Genomic DNA, 18,126 nt, shown 5'->3' on the forward strand with positions numbered 1-18,126 from the left:
CTCCATTCCATATCCATACATATCAGTCGTCACTTGATATGTAATGAGATTAGCAATGAATGAATCACATAAAATGTCAACAGAAAGAAATTAACTACTACTACTAGTAGTCATTAGGAACGTGGAAGAGTTTGGGAAGAAAAGCTTCTTTGGGAAGACTAGGGCTTTTCTATGGTCCTCTGCTCTCAGATGTGCTGGACATTCCTTCAGTAATGCATCAGTTCTTGTTTCCATCTTCTTCAACAGCTTGACGACAGACAAGCAGTTAGGGCGGCCAAGAGAAATACACTTCATGACATCATTCACTGGTGGAGATATTTAAGTTAATTAGTTATGCTCAATTTTATTTCTTTGTACTCTAATCTGTCTAAACTATGTTACAGGCTTCACTGATCGTCTGTGGAGACTAAATAATGTGCAGGCTTGCACATAGTATTTTCTTACTAGGGAGAAAAAAAAATCGTGTTTATTTCTCTTAACCTATTTTGAGAAACTTAACCATGGGAAGAAAATGGGGAACAGGTCTGATACAAAAATAAATGTCTATTTATTTATGTTTAAACAAGTGAAGTATACTGACATTTTGAGGTGAATGCAGTATAAACATTGCTGCAGACTTCTAATTGTATACTGGCTAAGAAGTGGAATATTTTTTTTGGTCCTGACTGTATAATTTGTCTAGTGATTAATTTAGTATCCATTATGACTGCGAGACATCAGCTTTATGCACACCGAGTTCTTTCATCCTCAGGCCAAGAACCATTTTGCAGGCGTAATGCAAGAATGCCTACAGAGCTGTGTGGGTGTATATAAACCCTAACCTGAACATCTTGCAGTGTTCTCAAGTGGGAGGGTAATTTCGCCTCTTCACTGATTTTACTGATGTCTCTTATGAGCAAGTAGTGCCATTTCCCTCAACCTTTGATGAATTGCGTGTGCTATACAATGTGGGCTGTTGCTCACCAGAGGATTAAGCAGGAGCAACAAACCTGCTTCACTTTCTTCAAACCTTTCATGAGTGACAGACACCTGCGTCATCTTGCACAGTCTTAACATTTTGATATATAAAAGCAGCCTTCCAGTTCTTCCAGAGGTTACTACTAGGCTGACAAAAATGCTTACACTGCAACTAAATCATTTAAAAAAAAAACAACTGCATTATTTGTGCTGAAATCTTCAAAAGAGAATAAATTTTATGTGTTGTCTCGGCACTCTTAAATTAAGCTGTTCTAAGTACCTGCAGTAACCATGGTATCTGAAAGTCTGGATTACCGCAGCAGTTCTTTGTCTGAAAAGTGGTACATACTGTACTTGGATTTTAATGGAGCCATTTGTACAGATTTTATACTTTCCCGTAAAACTCCTCACGATGAATGGAAACAAGCGTGGGCTAACTGTTTGTGCTTTTCATGCTCTTTCTGTTTCAGAATCTTGCTGGCTTTCTTAATTGCTAACTTATGCAATTTCTTTGTCTTTTAGAATGTCGGGTGGTGAAATCTACTTCTTATACCAAAATAGCTTCAAGTTCACGAAGGAGCACCACCAAGAGCCCAGGTCCATCCCGACGCAGCAAGTCTCCTGCTTCTACCAGCTCAGGTAAAGCAAGCAAGAATTTCTTCTTAAAAGCAGCAAACAGTTTATTTCAGTGCAATTGGCAGTATGCTTAAAACACAATATTTCTGTAAAATACATATGTAAAACAGTTGATAGTAAAAATTCACTTACTGTCAATTGCACATGAGAAGAAATGTCTTCTGATATAAAAGAATTCTTTACTACTTTATAGATTATTCTCCAGCATTTCTCTTCATTTTCCTTCATTGTTCTTCCGTGATTTTGTTTCTTGTAGATAAAGACTGACAGAAAGAAGTATTCCTTCTACTAAGAACTGAATAAACAGTTCAGAAAGTAGTCGAGTCACTCGGTGTAGTGCCTGTGTCTGTACATGGCAGATTTCAGGGTTTTTTTTTTGCATTTTGTTTCTGAGGGAGCTACAAGTCAGCAGTGAGGAAAGAATAGGCTAAAGATATTAAGCATATTGAGAAAGAGGAGAAGGACAAAGACAGAATGTAAATGCAGAGATGTGTAAATTTGAGAAAAAATATTGCTGAGGAAGAAGCAAGTCAGAGTTGGCTGAACAAGCCAGTGGTACAGATTGGAGGAGGATCAACAAAAGCTTTAATAAGTTGTAATTCTGCCTGGAGGGACTTAATTGTCCTCTCCTAGTAAGCAGTCTATGACTAGTTCCTCCTCACAGCTTTTTCGAAGCAAATATGTAAAAGAAGAACATTAGATAATTCATCTGTGTTGGGGCCAGCACAAATCCTAACTCATAAGTACAAATAATACTTGGTACGGGCCAGTTGAGTAGACCCAGTCCAGCAGTTGCAGCACTGCTTGTGAATATGGATTTTGTAAGAGGCAAACATTAGAGCTGTGTGAAAGTCACCTCACTCTTTCTTGCTTTAAGTATTCTGCCTACAGGGAGGCAAACATCATACTGGAACCTTTTTGTTACTTGCATCCTGCACCATAATATCCTTAGGGGGAAGGAAGGTGGCAATCAGAACTGTCCAGGTGCTAAGGAGCTCCTAGATGCTTTCAAAGAGGGGAGGTGTGAATCGAGTGGAACCATATCTTTCACAAGAGTAAACTAAGAAAAAAAGTGTTCTTGATCAGGGAAGGAGGAAAGTGGGGGTAACACAATGAAAGACAGAGGCGTAGATCTGTGTGTAGGAGGGCTGGGAGGCACTGTGCCTCCCACTGTCTTAGGAACATCTGAAATAGAGAAGCCTGAAAAGAGGTGATGGAAAGAAGTATCAGTTGTGAGGAAGAAGCACACAGACTAACTCTTTCTGAAACATACTTCAAGTTATTTTATTTGTAACTCAATGGAACAAAATTAAATTAAAATTTAGCAAAAGAGATTCTACTTGGTCCGTGGATATTACAGATGTTTTTTTCCCCCAATATTTTTTTATTTGTGAGTACAGGTTATGAACACTGACCTATGTATGTTCATTTTTATATGGAAAAACAGTCCTACTCTGCATAAAAAATGTTTCTACCATGAGACTAGCAATATTTTTTCCATGGTGAGTGCATGATCCCATTCTGGTTTTGACCATGTGTTAAATAGTGATGTTTTTACTTAAATATACTTGGGAAGTGTAGATTAATAAACTTTAAATCTCCTACAGAGAAAAAAAAAAACAAAACATAAACATTAAAAAAAATCAGTGTATTTATTTTAAATACACAGTTTGATGTTAGACGTTGCAGTAAAAGAACAATGGAAAGAAAGCACAGACACTTGGGTAATAAGCAAAAAACAAAATTCTCCCGTGAAGTGGAGATGTCATACATATTTCACTGTTCTGCCATCCCATAGGCCTAAAATAGTGCCTGTTTATTGGAATTACATATATGTAGCAGCAGCAGAATATAACAATTACTGTCAAGAGCATATATGAGCAGATAATTTTTTTCCACGTTCTTTACATTAAATATCTCACTATTAGACTCCCATAAATGACCATTAATGAGGGCATTGAGTGCACAGTGAGGGCTTGAGTGCACCCTCAGTAAGTTTGCGGATGACACCAAGTTGGCTGGAAGTGTGGATCTGCCTGGGGGTAGCGAGGCCATACAGAGGGATCTGGACAGGCTGGAGAGCTGGGCTGAAGCCAATGGGATGAGTTCCAACAAGGCCAAATGCCGGGTCCTGAACTTTGGCCACAACAACCCCAGGCGACGCTACAGGCTTGGGGTGGTGTGGCTGGAGGACTGCGTAGAGGAAATGGACCTGGGGGTATTGATTGATGCTCAGCTGAACATGAGTCAGGTGGCCAAGAAGGCATCAGAAACTGTGTTGCCAGCAGGAACAGGGAAGTGATTGTCCCCCTGTACTCAGCACTGGTGGCTACACCTCAAGTACTGTTCAGATTTGGGCCCCTCACTGCAAGAAAGACATTGAGGCCCTGGAGCGGGTTCAAAGAAGGGCAACAAAGCTGGTGAGGGGTCTGGAGCACAGGCTTCATGAGGAGCAGCTGAAGGAGCTGGGAATGTTCAGTCTGGAGAAGAGGAGGCTGAGGAGAGACCTCATTACTCTCTATAACTGCCTGAAGTTGTAGTGAGCTGGGGGTCGGCCACTTCTCTCGTGTAACTGGTGATAGGACGAGAGGGAATGGCTTCAAGCTGTGCCAGGGGAGATTTAGGCTGGAGATTAGGAAATACTGCTTTTCTGAAAGAGTGGTCAGGCACTGGAATGGGCTGCCCAGGGAGGTGGTGGAGTCGCCAACACTGGGGGTGTTCAAGGAACGTTTGGATGTTTTGTTCAGAGACATGGTTTAGTGAGAACTATTGGTGATGGGTGGATGGTTGGACTGGATGATTTTGTAGGTCTTTTCCAACCTTGGTGATTCTGTGATTCTGTGACTCTGTGACCAGCACATAAAACATAAATTTACACTTTTGCTGTCACGTTGTTACTGCCAAGTTTATATATGTGTCTTTTACTCTGTGCTTTTAGTTAATCTTTTAACGACTGTCTTAGATTTTTTTCTCATTAGGTATTAGCATGAGAAGTAGTAGAGAAGAACTCAGCTGTTCTGATCATAGGCTATATATATATATTCCAAAAGAAAGGCATATTGTTTTCACAGAATCATAGAATCATAGAATGGCCTGGGTTGAAAAGCATCATAATTATCATCTAGTTTCAACTCCCCCCTGCTATGTGCAGGGTCTCCAACTTTGTTAAGGCTTGTATCGTAAAAGACAGAAAGTTGAGAAAAGTAGTGATACAGGGTGGGCAGAAAGCATTATCAATCGTATCATTAAATTGTACTCTCAAAAAAAAAGGCTGTGAGCTATATACAGAGAAATGAGTAGCTAATTAGGAATAATCTGGTTCCTCTTCGTTTATTCTTGCTTCTCTCATGGAAGTTGGAACATTGTTGCCAAGGAAAAGGATCAGATGCCTGGTTCTGTCATCAATTCTTGCCTTTATTGGGATAATCCAAATTCTAAAATGATGGGAAATCATCGAGTTACCCTTAATTCTCCGGTATATACATCCTTAGTATGTTATGCTTTTTAATGTAGGCAGACTTTTTTTTTCCTTCCAGCACAGAATAGCTAATAGGAATTCATAATTTTTGAAGATAACAAAGGCACAGTTTTGGGTTCATTTGCACATTGTGACTGAAGTGATGAGTGAGGCTGGGAAATGTAGACAGACTACTTTGGTTTAAGCACTTGAGTATCATTCTTAGGAACTGTTCCCCTGCTTGTTGTGGAGTTGTAAATGATGTGAACTAAGCCTGACTTTGGCTTGAACCAAATGCAGTGAAGTCCATGAGGAATTTGTTCTGAGCAAACAGTGTCATGGAGTGATGAAGTTGCCCATGTTTGTCTCAATGGTTTCTTAAAGTGCTCACAGAAACTGAAGGGGGTTGTGATTTGGTTGTCTTTAGTGTACATATCTCAGTTTCACATCTGTAATTTGGAGAGTAACTTTTTATCATAACTGATGATTTGAAGATCAATTCAGTAATGTTTACAGGTGACTTTTGGAGAAAATCCTGCTTGAAGGGCCTAATGTGTAGAGCCTCCGATTTCAATCTCACCTTGTCATGGTGGTCCCTGGCTGTATGCAGAAGCATACAAAGGATGCTGAGTCCCTTCTCTTCAGTGAGCCCCTTGTTGAGAACCATCAAGTAGTGAGTCTGAAAGCCCCATGCTGAACAGGACATGAGAACAACAAGGAAAATGCTGGCCCACAGGTTCAGGGACACCCAGCCCTGGCAGAGTGGGGAGAAAGGATAGAGCTGCAAGTGCAGAGCAGGCTGCAGGTTTGCAAAGAAAGACACTTAGTGATGCCTGAGTCTGTGCCAGGACTTAGTGCAGTGCAGGTTCAAATTTGCAATTCAGAGCAAAGGAGAACAGACTCATCTGTAAGGGAATGGGAGATGCACTCCTTACCCTTTCTTGACATCAACTTAAAATGAGTGAAAAAAACATGTCTGCTTTTACACCATTGATTGACATATTTAAGAGAACTGTGAACCTTTAAATAAATGATGTTCACCTTTCTTTCAGTCTTGTTTTTTCCCTTTTGTTTTTAAACATGATATGCTTACAATGCTTATGTTTTCCTGTTAGCCTCTCTGGCTTCTGAGAGCAGTTGAAACCTCTGTATCTGTAAAAACACAGAAGACTTTATTTCTTAAAAGAGTACATGCAAGCCTTTAAGATATATGGTAAGGGTTGACTTCATTATTATGTGTTCTGTTTGTTTTTCTGTTTACATCTGACAGTGTTTCAAAACAGTACCACAAGCCAGAAATCTCACTGCAGTAGGACTGCTTTATGTTTTTGTAGGACTGCTTTATGTTTTTATACAAATGCATTTGAGGTATTGTCTGTTTCAAAATACTTTCAGTCTGAATTGCAAAATGAAGCAGGGAATAAAGAAGGGAACAGCAGCATCAACTCACAAGCAGGCAGAATGCTGAAGTCTACTTCCACGTGCAACAGATAACCCTGCCTCTACTTGCTTGTCCTGATATCTTCTCAAAGTCTGTAAAACACTTTGATGTTTTTTTGTTGGCATCAAATATTACTCAGGAAAGGATGTCATGAAAGAGATGTTGAATTTCAGAGATACCAGGTATCAGCTCATTCCCAGTGACTGCAAAGTGTAAACATCTGACAGCAATTCAGTAGCTGTTGGCTTCCGTCCAGCTAATAATTAACACCACTGGTGGCAGCCTCAGTGCAGGTGTAGAGGTAAGAGATTCAAAGAAAGCAATGCTTTCTTCTTCACGATCATTATTTTTAATCATATCAAGAGCAGCATGAGCTGGAATTATTGTATCCTTAGTCCATTAAATTAAATCAAAGTTACTGCATTCAGATGAATTCTAGCCACTAAAATACAAACTATAGTTTTAGGACTTGCAATGACTTTTCAATTTGAGCACCTCCTTCAGAATTTCTTCTTTTTCACTTTTCATCCCCTGTATGCTTTCTCCTTTTACCCTCAAACTATTACCTAAAATATTTCAAATTGCTCAAATCTTATTTGTAACAGTGACTCAAGTGTGGTACTAAGCAGAGTTATTTCAAGAATTTGATTATTTTGTGAGACAAGTGTTTACTACAAGAGTAACTTGCATTATACGTATCTATTCCAATTGACAGAAGGAATGTTTATGAAGAACATCTCAAGTAAGCTGTATTAACAAGGGCAGGATAAGTGTTTTTTACGAAAATTGCATCTGGGCAAAGGCTTTGTGAAGTTACACATCAAACTAAAGCTGATCAAAACTGTAGATGGTCCCTAGAGGAAAAAAAAGTGTTCCAGGATGTAGAAATTGGATCATACTGAAAGCTTCCCTAGAGCAGATGCTTACACTTTACTTTCCACAGCTATTAAAAAAAAAAAAAAAAAAAGTAGATGTGTTCCTTTGTAAGAAGATATGTTTTCATTTAGTTTGATTGTTCATCTGTAGGCTGTTACCCAGAAACAACCCTTCTTCAGCCACCTGACTCAAGAAGGTCTTTTGGATCCCAAAGGAAAGAACATGACATATCATATTTTCTTTGGTGGGGTCACATGTGTTTATTCACACTATTACAGATACTCAGCTGACAGATTTTGTAATGAATATGCTGAAACAAAACTTTCCTGATGCCAGGAGTACAAACCCATGGGAGTGCTGGAGTCATCCTACGAACCCAGGGATTTCCAGATGATTTATTCTTTGATCCTGGCTTCCTTTTAATTTTTCATTTATGCTATTGGTGTTTGATGCTAATCATTAAAAATACATATTATTTTCATTTTAGAGCTTATAATAAGAATCGAGAGTAACATCCTTTCCTGAGTAAGTAAGGGAAGTAGATATAGTTAGTCCCTCTCACAGGATGAAAAAGTTAAATGATAATAAAGAAACATCTTTGAAGTTGGTATTCCGTTCACGTGGACTGAGAGAATCATAGTCTTTCCAATGAGGCAAAATAGTTCAAAAGAGAGATTTTGCTTAGATCTGACATACATGTAGGTGCTGTCTAAATTAAGCACTACTTAATTTACTACTTAGCTACGTTCTGAGGCTACAGGAAAGTTATTGGGTTCCAGGGAACTGTATTTTCAAGGATGGCTTTTGTCATCTGAGGTCTTGGGTAAGTCTGCCATGTCCATGTATGCTTGGTGCTTGCACCTTGGATGTTACTGACTTTGGCTGTGGCAGCAGTGCCATTGTTGTGATCACCCTAAGGAGAGCAGTGTGCCCTGCATGTTGAGGACCTGCCGAGCCTCTTGTGTGGACATTTTTGTAATTCTGCTGACATTTCTCATCTATTGATGAACTGAAAACTTCTTTACGGAAATTTTAGTTCTGGTCTGCTGTGGGAGAGAGAGATTCTTTTTGTATCGTCATGGCCTTCCAACATAAACTCTAGAAAGGACTGAATGTACAAGGGTCGTTTTAGCACCAGTTATAAAAATGCAGAACTGGTTATTTTAGTATTTATTCCAGTTAGTTTACCACTTAGGTAAAACCTGAAAACCTTGTCTTTGCTGAGGAGTGATAATAAGGCTACTTGCTTAATGCAGCGCTATGGACAATCTTTTCCTTCTGCAATGAAGATAAAAATTACAAGTTGTATACAAATAGAATACAGAAGCAGAAAGAATTAAATGCCAAGGTTTTGTTCCCTAAATACCTTGTAATTACATAATCTTCTTGAAAGAAAGCTTTGTTTTGAAATGGACAGTGACAAACTACAGGAGTAACTGAGGCAAAGTCAAGTAGTTACCTGGCATCACCACCTTCTAGCATACACATATGACATATATGTGTTGTAACTTCTGTAAATTATTTTTTCAGTTTAGACTGTTGCTCAGCTTAGTCATGAATGCTTTGTGGTTACCAAACAGCCTTCACCACCCTTACTGTCCTTTTTCCTCTTCTCACACACACTTCTGTGTTTGGCAAACCACTTTCATAAACACAGTAATTTCAATATATTTTATAGTCTACAAATGCTAACACATTAATAGGCAATTTTATGGGATAGTATGATTTTAATATAATGCAGTGGCAATGGCAGCTTGTCAGTCTGGCACTTGACAGCTTAATTCAGCTTCTCTCACTTTTTGTTTTCATTACTTAATAAAAAAATACACTTTCAAGATGGCTTATTTATTGGAATACCATCATGGTACTTTTGATTTACAGCATTTCCACCAGTTTATAAATATCTTCATATGAAAACCATTTTTCCATTTATCTCAGTAGATATTAATCCAGCTTCAGTGTTCTGTTTTGTAGATTTCTTTCTACGTTTGTGGGTATCCAAATCCTTCAAAAACAAGTGAAAAGACAGGTTGCTGCCCTGCTATCAAGAGATGACAGTAAGCAGAGGAGTTCACAACTGCTGAGACTGTGCATATGCTTTTTCAGAGCAGCCACAATAATTTCACTATTATTATTTTAGCTTTCTAGTATGTACTTCACCTGTGAAATTTTAAATGAATAAATCTTTTTCATGAGACAATGGGAAGGCAGTGTGGTGGGCTGATGTCTCTGACCCCTGCCTTTTTATGAATAAAAGTGACAAGAAACCTCTTCCCTCACTCAAGAACATGATTAATCACAACAGTGATTTACCAATTTCATATGTTTTTATCTACATCATGGTTCCCTGTAGGAATGTACTGTATCAGTCAGTCAGTGAGAAATGCAGTGCAGACACTGGACAGGAATGCAGTTTCAGACCAGAAAGCATTCAACCTAGAAATAGAGTTTTGGGCAGTTCAGAAATACAGAAATGTTACAAATTTTATTCAAGTTTGTTCCCATGTTGTCTGATCATAAGCTGCGTATGTGAGAAAGATGTCGTGATTGTAAATGGAGCTAAGGACGGTGGTCACAATCAGTCCTAACTCCTCTTGCTCCACCGTGCAGAATATCAACTCAATTTGCAAATTCAGTGTAATGATTTGTAAGAAACCAGAATGGTTTATAGCCAGCTATATGAATAAATAAAATCCCTGCAGTAGAGGAATTATAAGAAGTTACCATTTCTTCCTTGTTGTGATTCTCTTTTAAGCAGTAACTTAATTAGGAGTAATAGAAATGTATATCTCCACATGCATTGAGCACCCAGAAGATAGACAACATGATGTATGCTGAGAGTTCATTCTGTCAGAACTCGAAGCCTAAATAGAATGGCTGGGATAACATGAGTTATGTCTGTGTTAATGCAGAAGCATATAAAGAGCTGGAAATAGATCCTACATCACCCAAATCCCATTTTGGGTTGACTCTAATGTAGAACCTATGTGGCCTTCAGACATCAGAATTTACTTAACAGAGTTCCGTGCTTGATATAAAATTCACCCAAATTGGTAGATGGAGAGAATTTTGCTTAGTCTTCAGTAGAGTTCAGTCCTCTAAGTGCTCGAGTTGGGATTCGTCTTGCCTTACTTTAGAAGTCTACCCTGCAGTGGATACTTCTAGTACAGGGCTCACCAGATGTTTCATATCCCCAGAGCTAGTTGTCAGTTCTAGAGTTTACTAAACAGCTTTTCACAGGAAGTCCTTGTATGTTCACAAAAACCCTGATGTGCTTTTTATGTATTCTATATCTTTGTATTGTGAACATGGGGATGAAAGTGAGCACATTCAGATCTCCTGAAGACTCAGTTTGTTAACTGTCCTCTTGATTTCACACGTTACTGACATCTAACACCACCACAACAGCTTTCATCATTTTCATTTAAAAAATATACTCTTGAGGAAAACATTGGAGCTTAGCCTCCAATGGCTAGCCTCCAATAGCACTCTGGATAATCTGGTCATGGCAAGTGAGTGATTTTTAGAGTTTTTAGAGTTCATAATATTTTTTTATTTCATCTAAAGTACATACTCACCAACATGGTGCGTGTAGGAATTGCACTAAGTCAAATGCAGCATTGCATCTATTTGTTTGGTTTCAGTTGGTAGCCTCAAGTCTTTCTCTTTGAGGCAAAAAATAAAAATAAAAAAAGGACAGTGGTAATGGAAAATAACTAATTGGGAAGGGGAAGGAATGGGAACTTGTGCCTGGTGTTAATGTAGTTTATTAAAGTATATCTGTTGTCTTAAATTTTCTCTAAAATAGTAATTAAGCCTAAGAAAATCTGCTGGGTTTAAAGAGAAGGCAGAGCAGAAGTCTTACAACTGAGCAGTCTTGATATCTAGCTCTCTCTGAACTGCAGTAGTTTAATGTTAGTTTTTTAAATAATAACAGATTTGTTCAGAAGAAACGCTTCGAAACTTCAAAAGTTTGTGACTCCAAAAAACTCTTTTTTGATGTCTTCCTCTATCCCTTTTCATAATTGTTTGCAGAAGTCCTGATAATAACTTTAGTTTTAGTTATAGTCTGTGCAATTGGCCAGAGCTACATGTGTTTTTCTTGCTGAAGTGACCTTCAGTGAATGTGTCCATCCATATGGATGTACTCCCCCACACATGCTTTGGACAAATTTGAATCAGTGCTGATATATACAAACCATTGTCCTCTGTACAAAGAGAGTTTGTAGCCTAGATGAGTGCAACGGTTTTCTATAAAAGCATTCTATGTAAATGCAGTTGCTATTTCTTATTGTTCATATGCTTGTACAAAGAAAATGCATCTTTATCTTAAACAGTGCCTTGCACAAAATGATGTTGAGATCCAATCGCTTATAGCACTTAATCGCTATTTAATAGTTGTGATTTATCACTCAGCATGCTGTATTTTATTGATCCACGTAGTGTAGCAGGTATGGCTGTTCTTCTTCATCATATATGGGCCCAGTGTTATCCCGTGAGAGCAACGTATTATGTAAAAAGCAAGAGAAAAGCCATTTAAAATACCTACTGTATTATCCAAAGGAATTAGTATTTGCTAGATTGCCAGTCAGCCAAGGTTTTACAGGAGTTATTGTCATTTTGATTTCCAGATGAGTCATTTGGTATGTTGCCCCCAAAGGCACCTCGTTATGATTCAGTGCACAGCATATAAAATTGCTCAGGCTTTCGGGGCTCCATGGCAAGCGAGTGGGGGTTGTGGTGGCTCAGCGTTGTGAAGCAGCAGCTTTATGCTTAATTGACACCTTTGATGTAGCCCTAAGACAGCACCTGCACCTCCCACTGCTGCTCTGAAGACGTCAGCCTTACGCACAAAAGGCTTCTGCTTATGAATCCTGCATCGCGTTCAGCTCACTCTGTGAGCAGCCCCAGCTATCCTTAACTAATCCCGTCGCTTCTCAGTTTTGCTTCAGCTTGGCTTAGCACAGAGCAGGAATTTTGCTGCTTGCTGTTGTCAGGTTAAACAGTCAGATTTTGTCCATGCTAGAACTCATAGAAGGTAAGTCAAATGCCTTGCTGATATCCTACTATGTAAATATTCTCCAAAGATTCAGAATCTGTGAGTCGAATTGTTGGTTCTTTTTTTCCTGATGCTGATAGCTTTGGACTGTGATATAACAGCTGCTTGTTTAGAGAATATTTACAGAGATGTGTGATGCATACTTGTTAGTGTTTGTACCACTGCTTCAGTGTGAACATTATTGATAGTGATTAGTTTGTAGTAGAATTCTGTCCTCTGCTGGTATTGTTTTGTTTTTTTAATGGATAATGTCACATGCATGAAAAGATACTTCTACAATTATAAGCACTGGCATGTCTGAAGGAACCTATTTACTTGAGAAAGTGATGGTGTGATGTACATTAGACTTGAGATATTACATCAAATTTATTTGCACCTAGAAAGCCCTTCTGAGTTGAGTCTGAGGTGGCATTTGGGTCAGATTGTAATGCAAAAAATCTCTTCAAATGGCTGAAGGACATCTAACAATTGATTTGTTCTTTAAAGCAGAACTGCTTTTTGTTCCTGATGGGTTGTACTTGAAGCTCTAACTAAACAAAATGAAAAAGTTTAAATGCAGTAAGCACCTGCTAAAGTTAACAACGCACAATGCTCTCCATTGCTTTCAAGTGCAGGAACAATATTGCTGAAGAAAACATGATGGTGTTCTCAAGTTATTGACTAAACAGCCTTTTCAGATTCATTATTTGCTTGCACTCTGTATGAAAAATGGCTTCATGAGTCAAAACTCTGAGGAAACATTTATTTTGTGAATTACCTTATTTTATGTATAAAACATGGGTGAAAAAAAGTCTAAGCTGTTAAAAAAAGAGTGAGAGGGAATGATATATCTTCATTTAACTATTTGTTTTCTTTTAATAATGCTTTGTATTTATTTTCTCAATTTGATGTCATTCTAGTGAATGGAACCCCTGGTAGCCAACTTTCTACTCCCCGTTCTGGGAAGTCTCCAAGCCCATCTCCCACCAGCCCTGGAAGCCTACGGAAACAGAGGGTAAGGAAATAAGGAAACTGGTTTCTGAGAGTGGCCAGCACAGCCATTCTCATACAGCATTCTTCCCACCTTGTTTTTAGAGGCATAGGGTGGAAGAGCCTGGCTTACAGTCCTTGTGTTCGTGCAACATTCCTAAGCGGGATACAACTGTTGTGTGTCTGTCCAAATGAGTATGTTAGGGTTTGGTTTATCCTCAAGAGAAAGTAGGGGATATCTTGCTCCTTTTTTTCACAAAACCTTTTGTTTTTAATATCTTTTTTGAAACACTTCACAACTGAAAGGAAATACTCGTGTTGTGAAAGACTTTTTTTTCTTCTAAATCTATCACTTGCATTATGTCACTTGCAAAACCTACAGACAGCTTTGATTTTGAAACAAGGTAGAAGAATGCACTGTAGAATTTAGCTGTGGGTTAGCTGTGATAAAGAGCCTTGTGCAGTAAAGATATTATGAGTACCAAGGCAGCACAGAATTCACCAATCACTTTGCTGGACCGGAGTTGTTAGCAGCTGTAGCTTCCCACTACTGTTTTGCATTGTACAGAGAATCTACAGCATACCTAAACATGCAGAATTATGGTAGTATGTATTTTACTGCTGTGATGACCTGACAGAATATTACTCGTTCAACCCAAAAGACTCCGTATGCTGATTTAATTATTGGTATTTGTTCAGAAGCAATGGGACAGATGTCTCTTTATCTTCTGCTATTTTCTAAACTGTGATCTGTTCTCAATGAAGGCTTCCCTAAGGCAGTGCTCTATTTCTCAAGCTTCTGTTTATAAACACAGTTTGAACACATGACGTTTTATGCCTTTTCAGTTTTTAAGCGAAGATTATTTGTTTCTCTCTAAATAAGTTATTACATACACAATAGACACTGCTTTACCTTAGGAGGCTTAGGCAGACCTGATTTCCTGAACACCCAGAGCAGGAGTAGCTGAAGGCATGGCACAGCTTCCTTCTGGCCTGTGTACCCTTCTTTCTGTTCCGTGGATAGCAGGAACTGAGGGATTGCGCATGTTGATGTCTTATCCCAGGCTACAGTACTGCTGTGGATTTCTGCCATGACTTCCTTATAGGTTTGAAGCTGACTTGAAAGTACTCTGTGGTCTTGCAGTGTAGAGATAGCTGGTGGGAGCAGCTTGAAACCACAAGGTAGTTGTGTGTTTCCTGGTGCAGAGTAAAGATGCAGGTTGCAGATGGGTAAGTCGGTACTGAATTCTCAAATACAGTTTCTTACGTGCCCATTTGCTCCTAATCTCATGGTTTGTAAGTGAATTATTAATAAGTCATTGAAGAGGGAACAAAGTTCTAAATGAATTACACATTAGTGAAGTAAAGTTATCTTTTAAGATGGATGGTATCAGTGTACAGTGGATTTGCATCTGCTGTGAGACTGTCTCGTTTCATTAGTAACTTTCCAGAGCTTACTTCCCACTACTGATGCTTTCTCCACTTAAAAAAAGGTTTTTCTTTTAACATTTGTGGATGTGTGAATGGGAACCATGTGGTCTGCACCATCAGTCACATGGTGCATTTTTCCACAAAGTTTCTGACTTTCAGATGTGAAGAGTGAGGCAAATAGGCTTCTTTTTATGCACGCTCCCTATATGAAAGTGTAATAGGATCAATATTATGAATGCAAAGGGCTGTGTAGTGGTAACATAATCACATTGCTAAGTGAATAGAAAGCAAGTATTGAAATAGATTACAGGAGAGAGAGGATATTGTTAAAGAGTTGAATTATCTTCTCGTGTGTTCATATCAGTCCCAATGACCTCAGTAGGGGGTCTTTTCTTAGCTTTGCTTCTCTGACTGTATTCTAGACCAAGAAATGATAGATGCAGAAACATGAAATACAGTCATGTAAAAATACATTTGTGTAGTATTATTTAGTTTACAAAAGAAAGGAGGTAAGGGAAAAGAAAAAGAAAAGGAGGAGATAAGGGGTGGAAACTTTACACTTGCTCCAAGAATTTATACCTGCTCCTTTCATGTTTACCTCGTGAAGTGAATGAGCTGGAATTCCAATGCAAAACCATCTGAGTGTGTCATTAAGGGTCATGATGTGTATTGCAATGTCTAAATCAGCCATATGAAAAACAGTGCTCACTGATCTAAATTTTCTTTAGCAGTCTAAATAGAATTCTGTTTTGTTTTAGTGCCATCTTTTGCATGTACCTGTTAGAGTTTTCTTCAGTGGACATGTTATTTTTTGTACTATATTGTCAGAAGTGAAGTTTGAACCCAGGGCATTTTGCTCTGTCTTCAACCACAGGGCTGACTAGTTGGTTGCAGCAGCAAATCTGTTCCCTGGGAAGTTTACAAAGTCTTGGCATCATAGAAAAGGAGACTGATTTCACTGCCTTTCTTACCCCCGGTTTTGGGAAGTGAGATTTTACTGCCCCATGCCCAAAAGAAGAGCGTTGGCTGTTAGACCTATGTTCTGGGGTTAAATTTTATGATGAGGTTTCTGGGTTTCCCTCTCAACATGAAGTTTGAGAGAACTGCTTCTTTAGAACTGAAATAAGGTGCTGAGGCCTGGGAATGCCAGCTCAGCTCTGTAATTTGTTTTCTCTCCTTATGTGGTTTGAGTCAGTTTGAATGCTGTGCCCTAATGCATGGACTGTAGGGGCTGTTTACTCTAGCACAGCCTGATTTTCTTTGGTGTAAGCAGTAAATCAGCTCTTTGGCATCCCCATCCAAGTATTGCAAGGGAGTTGTAGCCTTGGCACTTCAGAATGCTCAGGGCTCTGGGCAGGCTGCCAGCGTTTTTCCTGGGAAATACAGGTGAGAGGAAGGAAGTCATGCTTTTGAATCCAGAGGGATGACATTGAAGTAACTCTGTATACTGAGGGTTTGCTCCCTATGAATAGGAAAAACCTTCAGAAACAGTAGAGATGGTAGAATTTTGTAAAGAAAATATTCCTTTTAATTACGAAATGCATTAGGCAACTTAAAGTAGGGATCACTCCTCTTACTGGTGTTTCGTCATTCACCCTTTAAAGAAGTAAATTCTGGCCTTTGACACAAGGCTTTCCATTGCTGTAAATTAGGCCAAGAATGCTGCTGTGATACTTGTGCTATGATCTTGAAAATGGTAGTCTTGTACCCCTGCTGATTAAACGTTAGACCCTCAAAAGCCAGAACACAGAATGTATAGTTTCTTGCTTTCTCACTTGCATATGGTTGAGTTGTTTCCATAAATTCAGAAGTCGGTGAAAGTTGTGTTTATAATCTCTGTTGAAATTCAGTCTATATTCGATGAAGGCAAGATTTGAAAGATTGATGTAATAGAAGGACTTGAAAGCGAACCAGGGATCATGTTAACTTTCATGTTTTTCAGCTTCTTAGTATTTAAACTTGCACCCTACAAACGATTGTATTGCAGTTTAATTCTTTATTTTTAATAAGGAATTAAGATTCTTGGTCTTAAATGATTATGTATTCAGTGGTATATTTGTCAAGAGGATGAAAATATCTCCAATTCAGATTTATAACAGTTAAAGTAGAAACAGTTACTGTGATGACCACAGTATATAGTTTCTGCCTTGGCAAACTATGCTTAATGGCAAAGACTAAGAAACAATGACATGACAATCACAGTAAAAAATACACACAATAGCAGTCCCCTCCCCATTTTATTTAATTTGCTTTTTTAATAGTGTATGAGACTGCTTTTCCAGCGTCTTGCAATCAGTGTTAGAATTTGAACCAGGGTGGATAGGTTTTAGATTTTGTATCTGATTTTACAGTTGTTCGCCATTATTTTAAATGTTTGTTCTACAACGTACAGGATAAAAAACAAAAAATAGATTTAAGGTACCTCTTGCCTAATTGGTGAAGTTGAATGTTAAGTATATAAAGATTCTTTTCAGTTTTACGTGTCCAAGAAATCATACTAATTCAGCAAGTTTTGCCTTTTTATTTCTATATTCAAAGTAATAAATGAATGTTCCTCATATTTCTTAGAAGTACAGCTCTTCAACAAACTACAGGCAAGAAAAGTTCTTGTAGAAAGGAAATCTTTAAAATGCTTCTAGTATTTAAAGCTATTTGGAAGGGCAGGAGGTACGATCCTGAGGTCTTGTGCACAGTGTGTCTTGAAAACATCTATGTAGTTATGAAAGGAAACAAAAAAATATTCCCCAGGTATTAAAAGTCAGTTTTACAAATGACTTCTTTGTGAATTCTGAATACATTCTTTTTTGTTTTTTTTTTTTGTATTCAGAGGATTGAGCAGTCACTTAAAAGATGTCATTCTTTTGTTTGTCTTGTTGCCATCAAATTGATTTTTTTTTTCTGTACTGTATCTTAGAAACTCCAGAACTGTATGTGCAGAAAAGAACTTTTAGTCGTTAACTAGTTTGGAATGGGCTTGTCTATTTGAAAGTCTTTTTTTTCCTAGATTGTTCAACCAAAAATAGAAATTTATTTAAGTCTTGATTTTCTAAAGCATGTAGCAGTCTGACATGGCTTACTGTATGTACATGTGCCCATACAGAACAAGCATTTTGGAGAACTAAAACTCATTCAAGGGAATTAAAATCCCCTTTATGTCATGCATAGATCTGCATAGGTCATGTAGGGACTTGTAATCTGGAAATTTGTAAAGAATTAATTCTAGGTAGCTTTTGTTTCATAGCACCGCTTTTATATTATTATTTTTTCCCTCTCAGTTTTCTTCCCAGGATTAAGAAGGAA

At 38.3% G+C, this 18,126-nt stretch overlaps 1 protein-coding gene across 5 annotated transcripts in view; it reads left to right on the forward strand.

Moving 5' to 3' along the window:
• The window catches only part of DCLK1 (doublecortin like kinase 1), a 229,801-nt gene that overhangs the window by 153,248 nt on the left and 58,427 nt on the right, over positions 1 to 18,126 (forward strand). For 3 of the 5 annotated variants that reach the window (XM_042839229.1, XM_042839233.1, XM_042839231.1), the window contains exons 5-6: positions 1,480 to 1,596; positions 13,326 to 13,420. In XM_042839229.1, the coding sequence (XP_042695163.1) occupies positions 1,480 to 1,596; positions 13,326 to 13,420 (212 nt within the window). Of the gene's footprint in view, positions 1 to 1,479; positions 1,597 to 12,318; positions 12,406 to 13,325; positions 13,421 to 18,126 lie in introns of those variants that run through there. The other 2 variants (XM_042839230.1, XM_042839234.1) reach the window with 1 other exon arrangement.

Source organism: Centrocercus urophasianus, unplaced genomic scaffold, assembly GCF_019232065.1.
Source record: "Centrocercus urophasianus isolate 14NV4802_14NV808 unplaced genomic scaffold, USGS_Curo_1.0 seq_9, whole genome shotgun sequence".
In the NCBI taxonomy this organism is placed as follows: Eukaryota; Metazoa; Chordata; class Aves; order Galliformes; family Phasianidae; genus Centrocercus; species Centrocercus urophasianus.